Below are 23,047 nucleotides of genomic sequence, written 5' to 3'. Positions count from 1 at the left end.
TCGCCTATCAGGCAGCGACCCGTTATAGCAGATATCAGGAGTGATATCTGACGTCCTGAGAACACTAGCATATCTAGTGTGCGGTTTAAGCTTAAATGGGCCATATTTGCTTGGTCGTTACAACCCTTGCAATTCTCCCATCGAACATTGGTCATCATAACAGCCTTCTCACGCAGTAAGAGCTTGCAGGTATCCAACAGATTCTAGTTCCCCTGGAATATGTAAGGTAGTTCCTAGCCTTGCTATCTCATCTGCTTCGTAGTTCCCGGTATGTTCCTATGTCATCTCATTGAGAGATTTGCGGCAGTCGATGGCCGTTTTCGAGTTAAGGAACACAGAGTCCAACGATTTTATTGCAGGTTGACTGTTTGAGTATATATTAATGCCAATATTTATTGGAACATTAGTTATAGATTATCCCACCTCAGTAATGCTGGTGACATTTCTGAGTGCTTCAAAGCTTCTCTAAAGAGGTTTTACTGCAATGTGGAACGCCGTTCGGACTTGTCTATAAAAAGGAGGTCTACTGTCATTGAGCTTAACATAGAATCGGGCAGCACTCAGTGATAAGAGAGACGTTCACCACGGTGGTATCACAATGAACTAATAGTCCAAGTGAGCCTGAAATATCGGGCTGCCACTATACCTAACGTAACCTAAGATAATCAATGAAAAAAAGTTACGGATGTCCGGTTTATATCAGTAATTTTGCCAGTAACATCTGTGCCAAATATCGGCATTGTGGCCGACAACTCTTGGTTATTGCGATAACGCACCGTCGCACAGTGGTTCCAAATCGCTTTTTTTGGAAATAATTCTCTAACTTTTGAACGGATAAAGATATCAACATAATTTTTTCTGTGTGTGAAAACTGAAGTGTTTTCCTCTAAGTCCCTAGTGGGTCCACGGGCTGACCTGTAGGCGTTGAAAGTTGGTCACCTCGGGGTATGAAATTTTGTTTTAGCTGTTAACTCCGCAATTTTGAACCGATTTCGATGATTTTTTCTTTGATGGGTAGAACTTGTAAAGCTCTAAAAAAAAGGTTCAGGTGCGTGTGCAATCATCTTTTAGCGTTCGCAAGATATAGGCCCCACAATTTATTCTTTTGGAAAATTTTGACAAAGTGAGGTCAGTATTTTGAACGTAGAAGTTCCGTGTTTAGTGGATTCGTAACTGCATTCCCTATAAAATTCTACGAATATCGAATTTTAACCATTTTTTGGAAAAAGGCGTAAAATTTTTTTATAGACTTCTCCCAATCATTTTTTACTTGATTCTTATATACCAAATATAGCGTTAATGCGTCCGTTGATTAAAGAGTTGACTTTTCTCTTTGAAAGCAACAGTTTTGTTAGAGTGCTTCAAGTTGAAAAATATCAAAATATCATCAACGCACGGATTAACGCATGATATGTAACTCAACCTTTAGACTTATATCCGGAATTTCCAGTAAGTAAATATAACCTAATCCAATTTACGTTTCTTCTCTGAAAATATTATTATTTATAAAACCTTCAGTAATTGCATAATGTAATCATCTGTTTACTTTCAGCTTTTATAAACCAAACCGCTAATCACGAAATCATAGTTTCTGGACCGATTGTACCGATCGATGGTAAAGATATAAACTTTGAAAATGAAGAGGAATGGGATATTGGCGGAATACCTGAACTATTAAATGAATTAGATGCAGATATAGAGAAATCACTGGAGTATTGTAATGAAAGTTCATTAAAGGATAATCATGATACAAGTTTTACAAGAGGAGGATTAACAATTTCAATAAATGATTGGATATCCAAAAACGATGGACATTCGCTAGAAAAAAGGACATGCATAAAAAGCGTTAATGAATTAATCGGTCACAATTCTACGTTCCCAGGTTATTCTAAGGGGGGACATTTGTATTCCCCGATATCTACATCACCTAACAAAGTTTATACAATACTAAAAGATACATCATCAGCTGATACCAATTGGAACTCATATAAAAGAGATCTTTCACACAGTATGTCGAGCCAAGGTGGAAACCTCCATAGTGGTACTGGTAACAATGCTGTTTCAGGTGGAATAAGTAATGTTAGCAACAACAATCAGAGTGGGACACAAGGTAACAGTAACAAATCGAACAGTAAGATGTCGATAGATCATCAGGCTACTCTGGACAAAGGTTTAAAAATGAAAATAAAACGTACTAAACCTGGTACGAAAACATCTGAAGCAAAGCACGAAATTGTTAAAGCTACAGAGCAACTACAAAACGGGGTAGCAGTTAATGCTAGTATCAAAGAAGAAAGTTCAAGCGCAATACCGGGCTCGAATCCAGTTCCATCGACGTCACAAAGCAATTTTGGAAATTCGCCGACACAGAACAATGCACTTGGTGTGGGAAGCAAGAAGATAACCGGAAATAGCAGTAGTCAAATGGGAAACAATTTCCCCTGTGGTGCAAGTGGCGGAAGTAATGGAGCCGCTTCTAGCCTGATATCTAATATTTCTAACGTGTCCTCTTCAGCAAGCAACAAACGTTCAAGCTCGGGTCATCGCCGTGAAAAAATGAAAGAAAAAACTTCACATTCCATTCGTACTGTCAGTGATAAAAATATTTCTGTAAATAGCGAAAAAGATTTCACTGACAAAAATGTTTGTAATTGTAGTATTAATGACAGTACATCTACGGTATGTTCCAGCGCTATATGCAACCGCGGAAATGACGGTTCAACGCATCGTTTATCAAATCCAAACCTGAACAGCAGTGTTGTTCCACCTGGGGTTTTCATTCCATCTTCGGATTCTTCAAGTTCTGCATCGCCACTGCTCTCAGTTTCCCCAGCTGTGAGTAATTCAGCAGTGGCTACGCACTCATCTACGATAAATGGGTCAGCCAATACCCCTGGCCCTCCAGGTAAAGAACCTGCTAACAGCAACATAAAAATATCGTCGCACATTGCTGCTCAATTGGCCGCAGTTGCTGCATCGGGAACTAATAATTCCGATATAAAACACCCAACTGCAAATGCTTCCTCTGGACTAAGTAAACAGTCTCCTCATTCAAATTCCATACCAGTTCCACTCTGTAAATCAAACACATCAACCGCTCCATTACTCTTACCTATCCCTCCAACTACGGATGAAAATGTAAAATCTCCTCCAGCTAAACGTGCTAAAACTGATTGCTCTATTAATGAGAACAACACAATTGCCAAGGAAACTGTGGATATATGTGTGGGCACATCTATTGGCACTATTACCGAGCCCGATTGTTTGGGTCCATGTGAGCCTGGAACATCGGTTACCTTAGAGGGGATTGTTTGGCATGAGACTGAAGGCGGAGTTCTAGTCGTAAATGTTACATGGAGGGGCAAAACATATGTGGGCACATTACTAGATTGCACTCGTCATGACTGGGCACCCCCAAGGTTAGTACAGCTAATATAATCACAAGTTATTTGACCGTCTACTTTTTATTTGCCGGAATCCCCTTTCGCTGAATTAATGCAATATCGTATATAATAATGTTATTCTAGTGATCTTACATTTCATAAATGTAACAGATTCGTTTTGAATTATTTGAAATTTTGTTATTGTTTCCGGTTTGGGAAAATATAAGATAATTTCAACTCAATCATTAGACGGCTTGATACCTTGGGCAGATACATCATAATGAGTTGTAATGGACATTTTGTTTATGTCCTCTTCAGCCATCGAGTTTGGAAAATATGCATTTTCCACGAAGTTCTATTGAAACTTCTTGTACACAGAAAAAAAATATCACCAAACTATTTCCAATTAAAAAGATGATTGAAGTTGGAAATTTTTTCAATTAATTGTTACAATTAACTTTTTAATCAAGATAGAAATATTAAGTTAATTAAGTCAATGATTGAAAATGTTTAAAATTTTAATTAAAAAATTATTGATACAATCAACTTTTTCATCACACTCGGAAGACCAACTGCCTGTTCGTAGAATTTTCGTCGCCTCGAGACGAACGAAACGTCAAAAATAACTTGTTAATATCTCGAGAACTAGATTTTGTCGAATCGCAATTGTATCGGCGGTCGATTAAAAGTCATAAATTTTCGATGTTTTATTTATTTAGTTATTGTATCACATACGACAAGATTTACAATGTTATAATTACAGTATGTGATTCGAAAAGTTTCTATAGCATTTGTCCACAAATTAGTAGTAAAAAAGACAAGAGTATAACAAACAATAAGCACATTAAATGGGAGCCACCGTGGTGCAATGGTTAGCATGCCCGCCTTGCATACACAAGGTCGTGGGTCCGATTCCTGCTTCGACCGAACACCAATAAGTTTTTCGGCGGTGGATTATCCCACCTGAGTAATGCTGGTGACATTTCTGAGGTTTTCAGAGCTTCTCTAAGTGGTTTCACTGCAATGTGGAACGCCGTTCGGACTCGGCTATAAAAAGGAGGACCCTTGTCATTGAGCTTAACATGGAATAGGGCAGCACTCAGTGATAAGAGAGAAGTTCACCAACGTGGTATCACAATGGACTGAATAGTCTAAGTGAGCCTGATACATCGGGCTGCCACCTAACCTAACCTAACCTAACCTAAGTACATTAAATAAAAATCACAAATAGATTAACAATAAATTTAAAATTAAACGTAGAAATACAAAAAATACATAAAACAAGTATATACAGCAGTAAGTTCGGCCGGGCCGAATCTTAAATACCCACCACCATGAATCAAATATATTAGTTTCCTTTGAAAATTTCAGGGGGTTTGATGACAGATATTTTTCCAAGCAGATCAGTTCAACCAGTACAGTTCCCACAGATAAATGTAAAGATTTTACCTATGAAGACTAGATCTGATTCTGAATTGATAAGAACCATTTTTTGTTTGTGTTTTAGAGGAATCATAAACATCTCTTGTAAGTGTGCACTTTTTTGATGGTCCTAAAATACCTCTAGATTTCCAATTTCACGCAAATTGGATAAAAACAACAGTTTTTATAAGCCCAAGACCCCAAATCGGGAGGTCGCTTTATATGGGTACTATATCAAAACTTGGACCGATATAGCCCATCTTCGAACTTGACCTGCCTGCAAACAAAAGACGAATCTGTTCCAAATTTCAGGACGATAGCTCCATTATTGAATGCTGTAGCGTGATTACAACAGACAGACAGACGGACATGCTTATATCGTCTTAGAATTTCTCACTGATCAAGAATATATATACTTTATATAGTCGGAAATCGATATTTCGATGTATTACAAACGGAATGACAAACTTATTATATCCCCGTCACCATTCTATAGTGGTGGGTGTACAAAATTAGAACAAAATTTTGAAGTTATATGCGTTGCCAATGCGACGGATTGTATTTGTGAAAAATTGCCATTCAGAGATCAGAAGTTGGTGACGGCTAGGTATAGCGCAAATATATCTAACGTTATTTTAGTTTCACTTTAGACAAACGATTCATCTCGGAACGATTTTACGTTTCATGAACAGGCAGTAAGTCAGTTAAAACCAGGGATCCGGAGCGGTCCATTTTTTTCGCTCCGCTCCGCTCCGGAGAAAAATAAATCGCTCCGCTCCACGCTGCGCTCCGAGAAAAAAAAATCGCTCCGCTCCGCTCCACGCTCCTCTTCGAGAAAATTATAGTACAAACATTGTATTATTTGTTCAATTGAGTTTTATTTTATGGGGGCACAGCGTGACCCCATTTGTTCCAAATTCAATAGCGTTCGTCCTTGTGCCCAAAAAACTCCCTGTACCAAATTTCATCGAAATCGATTAATAATTGCGACCGGAATCCTGTGAACAACAAATACATGGACAGACGGACGGACACCAAGCGCTAGATCGACTCAGGAGGTGATTCTGAGTCGATCGGTATATATTTTATGGGGTCTAAAATCAATATTTCTGGTAGGCACATTTTTTGGCAGATCAAACTTATTATACACTAACCATTATGTGGTTTAGGGTATAATGACTTTAAAACAATGTGTTGAAACATTTTATTAATTTTGAAGATTTTTTCAGAAATATTAAATCCATTTTGACTTCATTAAAACGAAATTTTCATTCATGTTAGGATACACATTTTCATGTCGAATCACTTAGCTATAAGGACAAACAGCCTTATTTGAAAAGTTTAGAGACTTTTAGACAAGGAAAAAACTTTATTTCAGAGAAATACGTCTTCTATTCTAAGCAAAATTCGTATTCGTATTTTAAGCATGTGAAATATTTGGCCTCCCGACAATATTCTTTGCGGTGCACCATGTACTATTTAATATGTGATAGAAACCAAATTTATGAAAATGGACCAAATTCTGTTTGGTCCGACCATCGGACCAAATTTAAAAATTAGAAATCTTTTGGACCAATTTTGGTCCGATCGGACCAAAACGGCAACGCTGATTGGAATTGAAAGTCTATACACAGAGTAGAAGTAACTACTCTCCGAAAGTTTCTTTTTTTTGTTTTGCAACAGACGTAGAGAAGAGGTTTTGTTATATTTGTAATGTGTGTGTGTATGTTTATGTTTGCAACAACCTCCATCGAAATCAGTCCGTGGTATACCTACGAATATTCTTACTCAGATCTAGTGTTACTTAATTTCGCTTTTTTCCCCTTTATTGTAAAAATACATTTTCGAACAGCGTTTTTAAGAAATGTTCGTTCTCAAAAAAGTAGATAACATGCAATAATACAAATGAAGTCATTAGTTTTCAATGTGAGAAAATATTAAAATAAATGTATATGCGCACATTTTTCAACCAAAATTGAAACTATCCATAATTTTAATTAAATTTTCGAGAACTAATATCAGAAATAAGAGAATGCTAGGATATAGTACAATAGTAAAGCAAATATGAATGTCCTTACTCTGAAAAAAAGCATGCCCGGTTCCAAAGATTTTGTCTTTACTTTAACAGTTTGGGTATTAATTCAGAGCCAAAGAAGCGGAGAATACAAGTAAGGATACTTTAAAGACGCAATTATCTTTTAAATTTGGGGGTTATATACTTGCTTCTAGGATGCAAATGTTAATTTTTATTTTTTTTAGATTTTTTTCGTCAGTTGTTATCAAAATCCTTTAAAAACGAGTTAACGACAATTTTATTTTCCATATTAAGACTCGACTTCCAGTAGAAATTATGCTATGTTTCAAGTAAAAAGCGTCTTTAAAATAAAGTGTTGAAAAACATGTCTTATTTTTTAACGATTTTTTGCTTTGTAGGCAAGATGCAAAAAGGAAACAAATTAAAAGACAATTTTATTAATTTTAAAGAATTTTTCTTAATTATTAAAGTCACGTTGACCTTACCTCAAAAATTTTATCTTTCATGTTATGATATACATTTTTAAGTAAAATCACTTAATTATAAGGACAATTACAACTTCATTCAAAAGTTTATTGACTTTTGGACAAGGAAAAAAACTTTATTTTAGAGAAATGCGTCTTCCATGTTAAGCAAAATTTGCATTCTTATTTTAAGGACATGAAATCTTTGACTTCACGACAATATTTTTTTCAGTGTAGAAAACTAAAAAACTAAATATAAATAAGATCGTTTAATTGCATTTATTTGACGTTCATTACAAACATCTTTGTAGTAATACGGGATGAAATTGGTCGAAAGTACTGTTGTTACTTTTACAACACATACTAGAGATATATTTTGACATTTGCCGTTTTTGAAAACAAATACTAAAAAAACACGTTGTGTTTTCCCCAATGTACGTACGTACAAAAAAACATATCGTACGTTTTAAACATTTACTCACACTACTCTAAGTACTAGCTATATTTGAAATTACCTACACAGTTTAATTTCAAAGTTACACATTTCATTCAAGTAATATTTTATTCGGAGCGGAGCGGTTTTTCATTTGGAAACCGCTCCCGCCCCGCTCCGGATTTTAGAAATGCCGCTCCCGCTCCGGCAAAAAAGGGCTTGCTCCGCTCCGCTCCGGATCCCTGGTTAAAACAACTGATGGATTCTTTTAATTTTTAATTAAACATTTACTTCAAGCTACTAATTTCTTAATCAAACCAGAAACACTAAGTCAGTTAAGAAGTAATTGAAAATATTTACGTTTTTAATTAAAAATTTCATTGAGTTTTGCAATCAACATCAATTAAATGTTTAATTGATACAATTAAATGTTTAATTGATTCAATTGAATGTTTATTGATTCAATTAAAAAATGTACTAATGAAATCAATTAATTTTTTAATAAAGTATCTTTTTTATGCCCACTTAAAACTGTGATTGATACTATCATTTTCATGATTGAAGACATTATTTTGATCAATTAATTTTGTGATTGAATCAGATTTTTTTTGTATGTATGTGTGGTATTGGATATCTCACTGGGGATCAGAGATGGTCCCCAGGTATATGACGTCGAAAACGTCATATACCTGTATAACACGTAGTAAATGCCAAAAACACCTACAGGATCTTTCAATTTGATTTCTAAAACTATTTTTAATATCCTCATGACGTCATATTGAAGTATTTTAGAATTTTTTTATAATAATATAATAATATGCAGGCAGAAACGTTTGAATGCAATCCGTTTTCAAATTTCAACGGTACAACGTGTGGGCAAGGTCCGGGGGATTTGAAAGGTCCAAAACTATTTAACGCCCATCTAGATTCCGATACATTTTAATGAAACCTGATGTTCCAATGAAACCTGGAGCGGAGTTATTTATTTATTTATTTATTGTATCAAATACAACAAGATTACAATCTTATTATTACAGTATGTTTGGAAAAGTCACTGTCGTGAGTGGACGTGTTTTCATTGGGCTCCAGTAAAATCCATTTGTTTGGTGTATATAGACTTATTTTAAAGCTAAAATAAAAAACAATCGTTGCCATAAGCACCCTGTGTTGAAAAAAAGCTGAAAGAAAATCAGTGCAAAGCTCAGCTTTTTCAATAATTGTAAAAAACTTTTATGTTTATTCAATATCAAAAGAAGAAGTACATACAACAACAATTTAGTGTAAACAAAGCAAGAGAGTTTGAGAGTGTGAGAATAAACTATTGTCAAATGTTAAAACAATCGAAAATCATCGATATTAAAACTCAACTAAATGACAACAGTTAATAAGCGAAAGCTCTAAATAATTTCAGTGTGCTCCTAAACTTATGCTACATCATTTAAATAATAGACATAAAGAATCACCCTGTTATTAAATTAAAAGATTTGCCCACACTACAAAAGGCATCACGGATCACCCTGTTATTCAATTATAAAACTTGCCTAACAGTGTGCTCCAATTTATATTCTGAAATATTTACTCACACCGCAAATCCCCCTGCAATTTTGCATTGAAATTCAAATCCAAACCGCCCTTTTTCATAATGGATATTTCAAATGGAGCTGATCTCACTCAAACAGATTTTTCAGTTGACAATGACAATTTCAGGACGATAGCTCCATTATTGAATGCTGTAGCGTGATTACAACAGACGGACATGCTTATATCGTCTTAGAATTTCTCCCTGACCAAGAATATATATATACTTATATAGTCGGAAATCGATATTTCGATGTGTTACAAACGATATTTCGATATGATCCCAAAGCTCCCAAGCGTAACAGAGAGAGTTCCATTCGTCACTCTCTCACTGGAAACCTGCTAAAAACACCCCGTCTCTCCGATTCACCATTTCGGATAATGCAAATGCTTGATGATCGCTTTGAGTGAACGATTAATGAACCAGTTTAAGTTGATGTTAAGAGAGACCGAAGAACGATTGATGAATAATTTCGATAAAAGATTGGCTGAACTTACAACGGATGTAATAAATTTAAAAGAACGTATTTCAAATTTAGAAAAGGAGGATAATGAAGTAAACTTTTTAAAATCGGATATTAAAGATCTCCGAATGGCCCTATTAAGACAAGAAAACTCTCAGGTGGCTTGTGAAATTCGCATTAACGGAATTCCTTACCAAAAAGAGGAAGACCTGAATAACATATTTGTTACAATTTGTACCTCTAGGAAATTAAATCAATACACCGCCTCCAAAATCGCAACAATACAAAAACTATAAATTCGCCTGATGGTGTTATAATTACCAAATTTTTGTCCTCATATGATAAGAACTTTTGGCTCAAATCAGTAGCAGCGTATAAAAAAACCAACAATCATCAATTGACACTCAATAATATTGGGTTTAACTCCAATTCAAAATACTATATAAATGAGAATATTTCCAACACAAACTATCAGCTTTTGCAAGACGCCATACGACTGAAGAAAAATGGACTTGTGAAAGCTGCATATACATTTCGAGGACTCGTGTATATCAAACCAACTGACAACAATGAACCTATATGCATATTTCATTCAAAAGTCTTGGATGATTTTAATTCTTCAGTTAATCAGTCTGATTTGGGAAAAAATATCTAAATATTATCATTTGTTTCTATTATTTTTTGCGTTATTATTTTTCGTTATAATTTATTTTTGTTATAATTTAATTGCTCATAGTATTTCGCATTGTGATACAATATTATTTTCGGTAACCAATGATTTTGAAAAGGTTCCAGAGACATAACCAAGAACTTAGTAAGTATTTTATCTAAACAAAGGAACGGTGTATCAATCTGTCACATTAACGCGCAGAGTTAAGCGAATAAGATACATATTTGAGGATACGGGTACTGACATTATATGCGTCTCAGAGACCTGGTTAAGCTCATCCATTCCCAATGGATTGATAAATTTAAGGGGATATTCCGTGTTCAGATATGATAGGGAAAGCCGTGGGGGAGGGGTCGCAATATTTGTGAGGAAAACCTTGAAGGCAAAGTTTCGTACGAAATCTACCCGCGATGAGAGAATAGTATGTATTTGTTGAACTTGTGTCTACTTCAAGGAAGATTTTAGTTGGATGTTGTTATCGATAATACGATAAGTATGGATCAGTTTCAGATTAAATTAGGATCCATTACATTGGGGTATGAAGACGTAATTATTACCGGTGATTTTAATTCGAATATTCTCGTCAATTCAACATTAACAGATAATATGTTGGCTATTGGGTTATATACACCTAATAATACGAATCCGACACATTTTTCTTCCTCTTCTAATACTCTTCTGGATTTGTTTTTTGTAAATAATTTGTCTGACGTCCTCCTATACGACCAGATTTCGGCTCCTTGTTTCTCGAAACACGACCTTATAAAGGGTGATACGGTCAAAATTTGGTCAATATAAACTTGACGTAGCGTATCAAAATTTTGCTCGCGCATCGCGAAAATCCGAGCTACTCGCACGCAAAGCTGGCAAAATCGCTAAAAGTTGCCAAATCAACCTTTACAAATGTATTTAAAGTGTTTGGGGAACGTTTGTCGACAGCCAGGAAGTCTGGATCGGGGGGAAATCGAAAACCGGAAGCAGCTGAGACGACAACGAGAGTTGCCGGTAGTTTCAAGCGAAACCCTGACCTCTCCGATATGCCGCAAATAAGCTGGGTGTATCGTCTACAACCGTGCATCTAGCCAAAAAGCGAGCCGGACTATCGACTTATAAGAAGGTAGTAACTCCAAATCGCGATGATAAACAAAATACGACGGCCCGGAGGCTGTACACGACGATGCTGACGAAGTTTGACTGCGTGGTAATGGACGACGAAACCTACGTCAAAGCCGACTACAAGCAGCTTCCGGGACAGGAGTTTTATACGGCAAAAGGAAAGGGAAAGGTAGCAGATATTTTCAAGCACATAAAACTGTCAAAGTTCGCAAAGAAATATCTGGTTGGGCAAGCCATCTGTACCTGTGGCTTGAAAAGCAGCATTTTCATAGCTTCCGGGACTGTCAACCAAGAAATTTACGTGAAAGAGTGCTTGAATAACCGTCTGCTGCCTTTCCTGAAGAAAAACGGTTGTTCCGTACTGTTTTGGCCGGATTTGGCATCTTGCCATTACGATAAAAAGGCCATGGAGTGGTACGCCGCCAACAACGTGCAGGTGGTTCCCAAGGACAAGAACCCTCCCAACACGCCAGAGCTGCGCCCAATTGAGAAATACTGGGCTATTGTCAAGCGGAACCTAAAGAAGACCAAAAAAACTGCTAAGGACGAGCAGCAGTTCAAGGCACACTGGCTTTCTGCGGCGAAGAAGGTGGACAAGGTGGCTGTACAAAATCTGATGGCAGATGTCAAGCGTGAGGCCCGGCAATTCGGATTTGGAAAAGCGAAAGCCTACACACAAACATTTTTTTTCTGATTCAATCACCAAATTAATTGATCCAATTAATTTTTTAATTGAAATGTCTTCAATCACGAAAATGATAGTATCAATCTCAGTTTTAATTGGGCATAGAAAAAATTCTTGATTAAAAAATTAATTGATTTTTTCAGCAAATTTCAATTAATTTTTTAATTGATTCAATTAAAAATTTAATTGATGTTGATTGCAAAACTCAAATAATTTATTAATTAAAAAAGGTAACTATTTTTAATTATTTTCTGAATTGGCTTAAAGTTTTTATTTGGATTAACAAATGATTGGTTGAAATACATTTTTCATTAAAAATTAAAAAAAAATCAGCACTTTTTTTAACTGAATTAGTCTTCCGAATTTGATTAAAAAGTTAATTGTATCAATTAATTTTTTAATTAAAATTTTAAAATGTTCAATCATTGACTTAATTAACTTAATTTTCTATCATGATTAAAAAGTTAATTGTATCAATTAATTTTTTAATTGAAAAAATTTTCAACTTCAATTAACTTTTTAATTGGAAATATTTTGGTGATATTTTTTTCTGTGTAACTGAATATTTTTCCTGAATTTTATACTAATTGAACTTGAAAAAGAAATTTAATTTGATTTTTTAAATAAACGATTTCACCGATTGACACGCGTTTTCCCTTGACCAAATTATGACCGTATCACCCTTTATTCCTGTCTTATAATCTTGAATTACAGAAGGATCAGATCGAATACAAGTACCGTGATTTTCGTAATTTGAATTATATTGGACTGCAGGATATGTTTGGACAAATAGATTGGCATGACATGTATGGACTCATATCTGTTGACCAGCTATTTGATGTTTTGCGAAATGCTGTATGTGATCTATATAACGCAACTGTGCCTATTAAGAGGATCAAAGTGAAATCAGGTACTAAACCATGGTTTAACGACACGATTAAGACTGCTATTAGGGAAAGGGATATTGCATACTCACGATGGAAGCGCTTTAGATTACCACATCTTCTAGAGGAGTATCGATCGGCGCGGAGAATAGCGAACAGAAATATCAATGCGACGAAGACTGAATATTACTCTATGCGTTTCAATTCTGCTGTAGATTCCAGGGGAAAATGGAGAATTATACATGATATTGGCGTTGGGAAGTCATAGGTCATCGGTCGGTTATCAAGGTGATCCAAATGACTTGAACGAGATGTTTACTAATATCCCTGCCCCTCCGACGGACACATCCTTCTATGACACGGATGACGGTATAGGAGGAAACTTATCTGAGAGGAACGATTTCGAGTTCAGGTGCGTTACCCAAGATGAGGTCATAGAGAGTTTTTTCATGGTTAAGTCGAATGATATTGGCCTGGATGGAATGGACCCCAGGTTTATATGAATACTGCTCCCTCTTTTCACCTACTTATTTAACACAATTCTGACCTCCAGTACTTATCCCACGATATGGAAGCATGCAAAGATTATTCCGATACCGAAATCTAATTCAGAGTCACGACCCATTGCTATTTTGTGTTATGTTTCTAAAGTGTTCGAAAAGATTTTACATAAGCAGATATATGATTATCTTCTTCGCGGTAACTTGTTATCTGAAAGGCAGTCTGGTTTCCGCAGAGATCATAGTTGTGTGAGTGCACTGATCGAAGTATCGGAGTCAATTAGGAGAAATATTGATGAGAATCATGTTAGTTTTCTTGTACTCTTACATCACTTCAAAGATTTTTCAATTTCTCACCTACTGCTTCCTCTCTCATAACTTCCTATCTAAACAATCGGTTACAGACGGTTTACACCAGAGATACTTTTTCATTGCCATTACCAGTTACGAAAGGGGTTCCACAGGGTTCTATAATTGGACCTCTATTATTTTGTATGTACGCAAATGACCTCCCTCTAGAAATAGTCCATAGTCAGATACTTATGTATGCAGACGACATACAAATCTTTTTAAGTAGTACGGTATGTGATACTAGTGAGTGTTTGGGGAAACTTAACCACGACCTTGATCGTGTGTTTCGATGGGCAACAGCAAATGGTCTGCTACTAAATCCACAAAAGTCTAAATGTTTGATTATACACAAGAATAGAAGGTTCTCTTTGTCCAATGCTGACATTATGATGAATGGTCAGAAAATCGATGTCGTCACTAGTGCTAAGAATCTTGGAGTAGTATTCAATAGCACATTGAGTTGGTCAAGTCATGTAAACACAGCCGTTGGACAAACATATGCAAAACTACGTGCTTTATGGGTTACTCATTCCTACACACCAGTCAATATTCGACTTCTCCTGGCGAAAAGTCTTTTGTTACCGGGTTTAATTTACGGATCTGAACTCTTCGCGAATTGTGACTCCGTGAACAAAAATAGACTTAACGTGGCATTCAATAGTATAGTTCATTATGTGTATGGGTTACGCAGGACCGATCATGTTTCGTATGTTACAAACTCCCTCTTTGGCTTTAGTTTTAATACCCTGCTTAATGTCAAGTCGTTAGTATTTCTACATAAATTGAGTTACAAACGGAAATCCAGCTATCTCTATGATAAAATTCGGTTTATAAGGAAAAGTCTTGTATCCGAATGGCAGTTCTTTATTGGCACAATACGTCTCTGGAACACTCTACCACCCGACGCATCATCTTTTAAGAAGAGTATTCAAAATTTATTTCAAAATTAGAATATTTATCATTAAAAATTTGCTTGTAGATAGAATATAATATCACAATTTCAATTTCAATCATCAATAATACAATGCAATTGAATATTAAAAGTAATTTCTATATATGTTTATATATTTTTTTCTATTATTAATAATACAATTTTTTATTTATTTTAATTTTAATTTATTTTCTTTTTATCTTTAAATTTAATTATTGTATATACTTATTATAAATCGGAGATGTTTTAACATTTATAATCCTGCACTGTTATTATAAGATTTTAATCTTGTTGTGTAGGTACTCAATAAAATGAAATGAAAAATGTATGTGATTAGACAAGTTTCTATAGCAATTGTCCACAAATTGGTAGTAGAACAGACAAGAGTATAAAAAAACATTAAGTACATTAAATAAAAATCACAAATAGATTAACAATAAATTTAAAAATAAAAGTAGAAATACAAAAGCACAAAAAAAAAAAAAAAAAACAAAAAAGAAAAAATTAAAACAATAGCAATGCAGCAATAATTAACTAATTTTGTAAATGATTGAAAATAGGGATTAAAAAAGGGAGTTCCAAAGACGGGTTGTATTTGTGAAAAATTGCCATTCAGAGATCAGAAGTTGATGGCGGGAAGGAATAACGAGTATACGTCTGTTAGATCTGCCAAAGTTTAATTTAATTTACTGTGCGAACAGCTATCGTATCGTTTTAAACCGAAGACATATCGCAGGATAGATTTATGAGCTGCCTCTAAACGATTTTTGCTTCTTATATCCGTTTTTGTAAAAAGTTTACTGCCATATAGCAATATAGGGATTAGATACGTCTTTGCCAGGTTCATACGAGTATGAAGAGGTGTGTAGTGCTGGGTTTGGTATAATGTTCGTAGCATACCGAACGTTTTTCCAGTGGCAGAAATTATTTGATCATTCCAGCTGAAAGACTTATTGAAGATTATTCCAAGATTTTTCGCTTTCTCCTTCTGTTCAATGTTCACTCCACCAATCTTTACCATGTATTCACATTCTATGCATTGTGTTCGCCCATTTACTAGTATGAAATTCGATTTTTTTTGGATTTATTTGAAGACTATTTGCAGTTGCCCATGAATGTATATTCTCTAAATCTTTATTCAATTTGGATACGCCATCAGAGAGATTGGTTTTGGGGCAACTTAAATAAATTTGAACATCGTCCGCGTAAATGTGTATTTTGGAATGTTCAAGAACATTTGGCAAGTCATTTATGTAAATGCTGAATAACAGCGGACCGAGAATTGATCCTTGTGGCACTCCAGCAACGAGGTTCTTAGGGCTGTATGACATGTTTTTTAAATACACAGATTGAATGCGATGTTTTAAATAATTTGAAATTAATCGTACAGCTGAGTTTGAGAAATTGAAATATCGCTCTAGCTTGAGACAAAGTATATCATTATTGACGCAATCAAAGGCCTTTTAGTGATCTAATAAAACTAAAAGGGTTAGTAGGCCGTCATCTATACTCTTTCTAATGTTTTCAGTTACGTCCAAAAGTGCAGTAATACAGCTGTGTTTGAGTCTGAATGCAGATTGATATGCAGATAATAAAGAATTCTGCCTTAAGTATTCAGATATTTGGTTGTGAGTTATACGTTCGAATGCTTTAGATAAGAACGGTAACACCGAGATTGGTCGATATTCGTTTGTTGCATTTGGTTTTTGTATCGGCATCATTTTGGCGTGCTTCCAACCCATTGGATATGGGCCTGTGGTTATAATTGTGTTAGTTTTTTTTTTTTCGAACGGTCCCATCGCCCACTTTCCCGCCCCTTCCGACCGTGAGGGCCTCGTCCCCATGACGTAGGGACAGCGTACACACCATGATCCGGACCATGGCGGGGTGGAGGCAGAGGGATTTGACCAGCTACAGAGAAGGACTCATCAGCCGGGTATATTAAAACACAAGATCAAATATTAGGTTATTCAATAAAACTAATGTATTAGTTATCCAAATATGATGCTAAAATTCTAGACTTCATCATATCAATACTAAGGTTAATGTCAACTAGATGATAGATTGAATTAAAAATAATGCACATCCTACGAATAGGCTCCACAGAAGCATAATTCGAACGTTGAAAATCAATGTTAAAAAAGTGGTAATTCCTAGATGCCCTAAAAGGAACCTTTATCCTAATCCTATATATCAATTCCTCACTAACTAACCTATACATCATCATGGAGCTCAACATCGTCCGTCGGCTCCTAAGAGTAGGCAAATTAATCAGACTCAATCTAGAAGTGTATGAAGGAAGAACAAAGTCACTGTTCCAATGAAGATGTCTCAAAGCGAACAACAAGAACTGCTTCTGAACCGATTCTATCCTATCAATGTAAACTTCATACTGAGGATCCCACACGATAGAACCATACTCTAGAATGGGTCTAACAAGGGCAGTAAAAAGCCTCTTTGTAACATAAGGGTCCGAAAACACCTTCGCCCAACGCTTTATGAACCCTAGAACCCCATACGCCTTACTCACCATCAAATCAATATGACCATTAAAATTACGATCCATAACAATGCCAAGATCAACAAAAGAATAGATGTGTTATATAAGCGGAAATCTTTGGTAAAATAGTTTTTAAAAATCTTGGGTATACATTATCCACTCCGACAGCATTAGATTTAACCGCGAAGCAGCTTTGCATGACCTCATTTGGAGTTACGCAGGAAAACTCAAAACCAGTGAATGGTCGAAATACTGGCTCTGATGCTGAAGTTGACATTGCAAGTTGTACATGTGTATTTGAAACATTATTAATTGGAATGTTTAGAAATGCTTCATTTATCTCATCTGAATTTCCACTTGCAATGCCATTTTTTGCTTTCCAATTTCCTTTATGGTTTCCCATTTCATTTTAGAGTCTAGTGCTCTGCTGAATTTGTTTTGATAAAAAGCGATTTTTGATAGTTTTATAGCCTTATTAACTTCAGCTCGAAGCGAGCGGAATTCGTTATGCAGTTGTGGTGTTTTGAAGCGTTTCCAACGTTGTTTATTAATTCCTTTATATTAGAGTTGAACCAGCTTTTATCGTGTGGCTTGTTACGTGGCATTTGCAATGGAACACAGGAATTAAGTAAATGTTCTAGGTTGTGATTCACAAAAGCAAGTTGGTCATAAGTTGACTGGATGTAGAAAATTGTATTCCAGTCGATATTATCAATTTCCTGCGAAAGTTTGAAATGGTTAATTTTGGAAAAGTTGTACAAATTTGGAAAAGTTTCTGTTGCTTCTCTTCTTGCGAATAATGCGACATGTATGTCATGAATAAAAGATCATGTTTTGAATATAGAAGAATATATCTAATAAGCTATATCTAATAATATCTAATAAGCTATTTGATGAAGTAGAAAAATGTGTTGGTATGGTCTTGTTAACTGTGTGGCCAATTGATTCAAATGTTTCAGTAATGTGTGATCGCACAAGACATTGCTGTTCAAGTCCCCGGCAATGATAATATCATCGTAGTGAACAGTGATGCCCATGAGTGTCGTAATAAGAGTTTCAGGCGAATATATACATCCTAACAACGCCTTGTGTGTATTTAATGTAAGTTCGATAAAGCCATACTCCACTCTGTCATCGTGATTCGACTTACACAACTCCTTATATGACAAAGAATTCTTTATATATATTGCCACATATTGAGAGGCTCTATCATTGCGAATGATGTTATAACCATACATAGCGACAATGTTGTCAGTTGTGGAGGTTTTGTACCAGGTTTCAGATACACATATTATATCCACATCCGACTGCTCAAAAATGTATCTAAACTCATCTATTTTGTTAGTCAAGCTGTGGGCGTTGATATGACATATTTTGGGACCAGATTTTTGTTAGCAAAGAAAGGAACTGACTGTGCTATTTAATCCAGATATATATGTTGGGTGGCAACGCAGAAAAATATGTGTATACGATGTAATCAAAGCTATTAAAAAGGATTATTTCGTAAGATATCTTGGTATTTGATGTACTAATTTGGCAGCAAAATAAATTCTTAATTTGTACTATAATTTCGAAAAAAACTGGTTCAATCCCTCTAAATTATCAATTAACGTAGGTTTATTTGTGCTTTCGGATATAACATATATAAGCCCACGACGTGAAAAAGCCGATGTTAGTAGTTTTTGCTTTTTCATCTTAATTACAGCTCTTAATATTTTTTTTTTTCATTTCAAATATTTATAAATCCAATGTTTTTACATATAATCGAGTTAAGAAATGTATATATTACAGTTTGAGTTTTATCAACTAGATATTTCAACAATTATATTAGTACAGACTTTTGTGTTTTCCGTTTTATGTACATAATTAATTTTAAGGCAAAAAGGATAACAAAAACCTTATTTGATAGTATAAACTAACATTAAAGTTAAAACATATTAAAAATATAGAGTAAACAGCCAAATATTTAAGTGTAAATATTTTCTGTATTACAATATTTTTGTTTTATGAGAATACAGTACTTTTTATGTGATTTCATAACAGCCTCTTAGTATTTCATAAGGGCTATCTGCACGTTTTTGAAAATAATTTTTGTTTATTTTAATGGGCTGTTTTGGTCAATATATATAAATGCAAATAAAACAAGTTTATTTCATCTTTTTTCTCGACGTTTCGTCGGCTTTTTTCCGACCTTTTCCAGAGAATTTTTTTATTTGAAATATCTGTAGAGGAAAATTCTATTTAGATTTCAGTAATTGTGGACTTTAGTTCTTACTTACAATTGTTTTACATTTGTTTCATTTATGAATTATTAAAACTGGACATCACAAACAATAATAATAACTAAATAAATAAATAAAATGTAAATATTGCAGCAAAACTTTAAATCTATATCACAGAACTATGTATGTTTACTCTTTAAATTATTGCAATGGAATACTGTAAGTTGGCGTTATCTTTGTCTTCCTTAGTGTTCATTGACGTCTCTATTCTCTGTTGAATGCGTAGGCTCTCCAGTGTATAACAATAAGTAAATTAGCAAAGCAAACAGAAAGACGGCCAAAACATATAAAGAATGCAACAATACATATACCAGATCTTTTCAACTGTCCACAAACAAAACAGCAAGCAGACAAAATACAACAAAACTTACAGCAAAAGCTTCTCAACGTAGAGATCAGAGAGAGCCATATCACATTAAAACAGATAAAAACTGAAATTCACAACATTGAGAGAGAAATGGCACATACACTGAACGAAATGGAACTATTAAAATTTAAACAAGAGCAATGGAAAAGATATAACAACATAAAATCAAGGACCAAACAGACTCATTTTTCCAAAATAGAACGCCTGAAACAAGATCAATTCTCCAAATTTGACTTCCACTTCAACGAAGATTGGTTTATACATCTTACAGACATTGAATTCAGTCGGGAAAACAAATGGATATTATCGTTGGGAAACAAATTCGCATTACCGATATGTAAAAAGAATTTCGCACCAATACCACTGATCGCAGACATTGAACAATGGATACAGACCATAAAAGACGACAAGGAAAAGGATATCACAAGAGCAAAATGGGCCAATAGAATCTGCGAATACAAGAAAAATATGAAAAATACGGAGAAAGAAAAATTTATATTAGGAATCTATGAAAACACAAAACGATTCATATCACAACACAAGGACAAAATCAGAATCACTTCTGCAGACAAGGGAAATAAGACGGTGGTAATATACAAAGAAGATTACAACAACAAGATGAATGATATACTAGAAGACAAAAACACATACAGAAAAGTACGAGAAGATCCAACCTCAAAACTACAAAGTAAATAACAATATTGTACAAGAACTTTTCAAAAAAGAATATATAACAAAATGGGAAAAATTCAGGCTAACGTCAAATTGTGCGGTAGCACCAGAACTATACGGTCTCCCTAAAATACACAAAGATTGTGTCCCTCTCAGGCCCATCTCATCATCGATGAAAGCCCCATGCTATGGACTTGCACAATACGTAGGTAAACTACTTAAGAATCTTGAATCCCCGACTTATACAGGAAGTAATGTACCTGAGTGATGACAGATTCAAAAGTCAAAATATTTTAAAAATTAAAAATATTCTTCGACAAAATAGTTTTCCAGTACATCTAATCAACTCACTAATCAACAAAATTCATCATCCAAAAACTCACAAAGAAAAAATACAAATGGAGAACTCAAATATTTTTTTCAGTGTCCCATTTATCCCCAAATTAATTTTCAACCGTCGAACGGAACGGACGTGTTTTTTAATAGCGGATAAAATCATCGTAATAAGTACCTACTACGAATTTCAAGTGTGGTGCGATATTAGGCCACCATGCAGAGAAATTCAAAGACATCCACTGGGTTGCTAACTTCAGGGCCCAGTGGACGGGTATCGACTGGAGTTATAAATTTGGGCAATGACCAAGAGTTAGGCCCAATTAGTCGACCTGTAGACGGGTCGACAGGTGGCGACAATTTGACAAGTCGGACCTTTTCCAAGGTAACGGCATCAAAAGGAGGTAATCCCTCACGAAAGAGATTCAAAGAACGCAGAAATGCTTTGTTTATCCTAAAGAAATTAGGATCAGTCGACCCAAGCACGTTGTCGGCTAAACAAAGCGATTCCTTAAAAAGGGCTCAAGGAATTCTTGAGGCTGGAAAAAGGGAACGATCACCGGATGAGCTGCCATCCTCCAAAAGGGATCAACGATCGTTTGCCTCAGTTGCTAAAGACAGCCTTGTGATGGCTATCATAAATAAAGGAGCATTGGACGGTATGGTTCCAAAGCAAAAATGGGGGGAAATTGAGAATGCTTTGTCTGGCGTCTACTCACAGGTGCTGGAAAAGTTTCCCGGCCCAGATCCTCGACACCAAGAGGCTGGTTGGTATCAAGGACGATTTAAGCTAGTCGCATTTGAGGACCAGAGGTCTATAGAATGTTTTAAAGCTGCTCTGATACTAATTGGTGAAGTTTGGGAAGGAGCTGCTCTAGAGTTAGTCGAGAAGAAAGACATACCGGCTAGACCAAGAGCACATGCGTGGATACCTGCAAACCCTCCTGACCCTGAATCTATTTTAAATAGACTGAAACAATGCAATCCAGATCTTCCAACAGCTGATTGGAAGGTTGGCCGTTTGGATGAAGTGGATGGGCCAAGACGGCATACAGTGTTTAAATTGAACACTCAGTCTTTGCCACATCTAGCAAAGTCCCAGGGCCGTGTATGTTATGGCTTTCATTATATCCAAATGAAGGTGTATAAAAACGATCAGCTAAAGGATTCAGAAATGGACAAGCCTCTGTCTGAATCAGAAGTAAGCGGATCCTCTTGCGAAGTCGAGGGGGATACCAAGACATTTGAAGACATGGATAGATACCGTATGCGTGAGGAGGCTTCTACTGCCTCAGAACTCACCAAAGTTGAACCTATGGTTATTGCGAGAGTCACCGATATCTCTGAAGAGGACATTCTTGATGACTCGATTGAAGCGGCTGATGTGACGGTTGTTGAAAATCTCGATGGTCCTACGGATCCTCCAGATAAATCTTCATCATTGTAAGGCTGCATGTGCTGCCTTAAAAGTTCTCCTGATGAAAGGGGACATAGATATAGTTCTTATTCAAGAACCATATGTTTATAAAAACAAAATATGTGAATTAAGTACTCCGGGGTTCAAACTATTGCAGTATACTGGTAATGATGTAAATCGAGCCTGTATAATTGCTAAAAACGAGCTCAACTTGTTTCTGCTTCCTTCAATGTGCAATACAGACACTGTCGTTGCAAGTTTAGAAATAGCCAAATGCAAATATTGGGTATCTTCGGTCTACATGGGACATGACAGGGAGATGCCTCCATATGCCGTTAAGACCTTAGTGGAGGAGTCACTGAAAACAAAGACGAAACTCATTATGGGATGCGATGCGAATGCACATCATAGTATATGGGGAAGTAGTGATACTAATGCAAGGGGAGAGTCGCTAATAGAGTTTATTTTGCGTACTAATCTGGTAGTTTGCAACAAGGGAGATGTCCCAACCTTTGTCACTAAAAACAGGCAAGAGGTTTTGGACATCACCTTGGCCTCGC

The 23,047-nt window shown here is 35.6% G+C and overlaps 1 protein-coding gene across 1 annotated transcript in view; it reads left to right on the top strand.

Annotated features, from left to right (window-relative positions):
• Positions 1 to 23,047, top strand: part of LOC142239792 (uncharacterized) — a 348,222-nt gene that overhangs the window by 78,724 nt on the left and 246,451 nt on the right. Inside the window, exon 3 of the mRNA XM_075311557.1 lies at positions 1,553 to 3,419. Within this exon, the coding sequence (XP_075167672.1) occupies positions 1,553 to 3,419 (1,867 nt within the window). The remainder of the gene's footprint in view (positions 1 to 1,552; positions 3,420 to 23,047) is intronic.

Source organism: Haematobia irritans, chromosome 5 (genome assembly GCF_050003625.1).
Source record: "Haematobia irritans isolate KBUSLIRL chromosome 5, ASM5000362v1, whole genome shotgun sequence".
Classification (NCBI taxonomy): Eukaryota; Metazoa; Arthropoda; class Insecta; order Diptera; family Muscidae; genus Haematobia; species Haematobia irritans.
The sequence above is the reverse complement of the archived record's forward strand: the minus strand, read 5'-3'. Positions and strand labels throughout refer to the sequence as shown.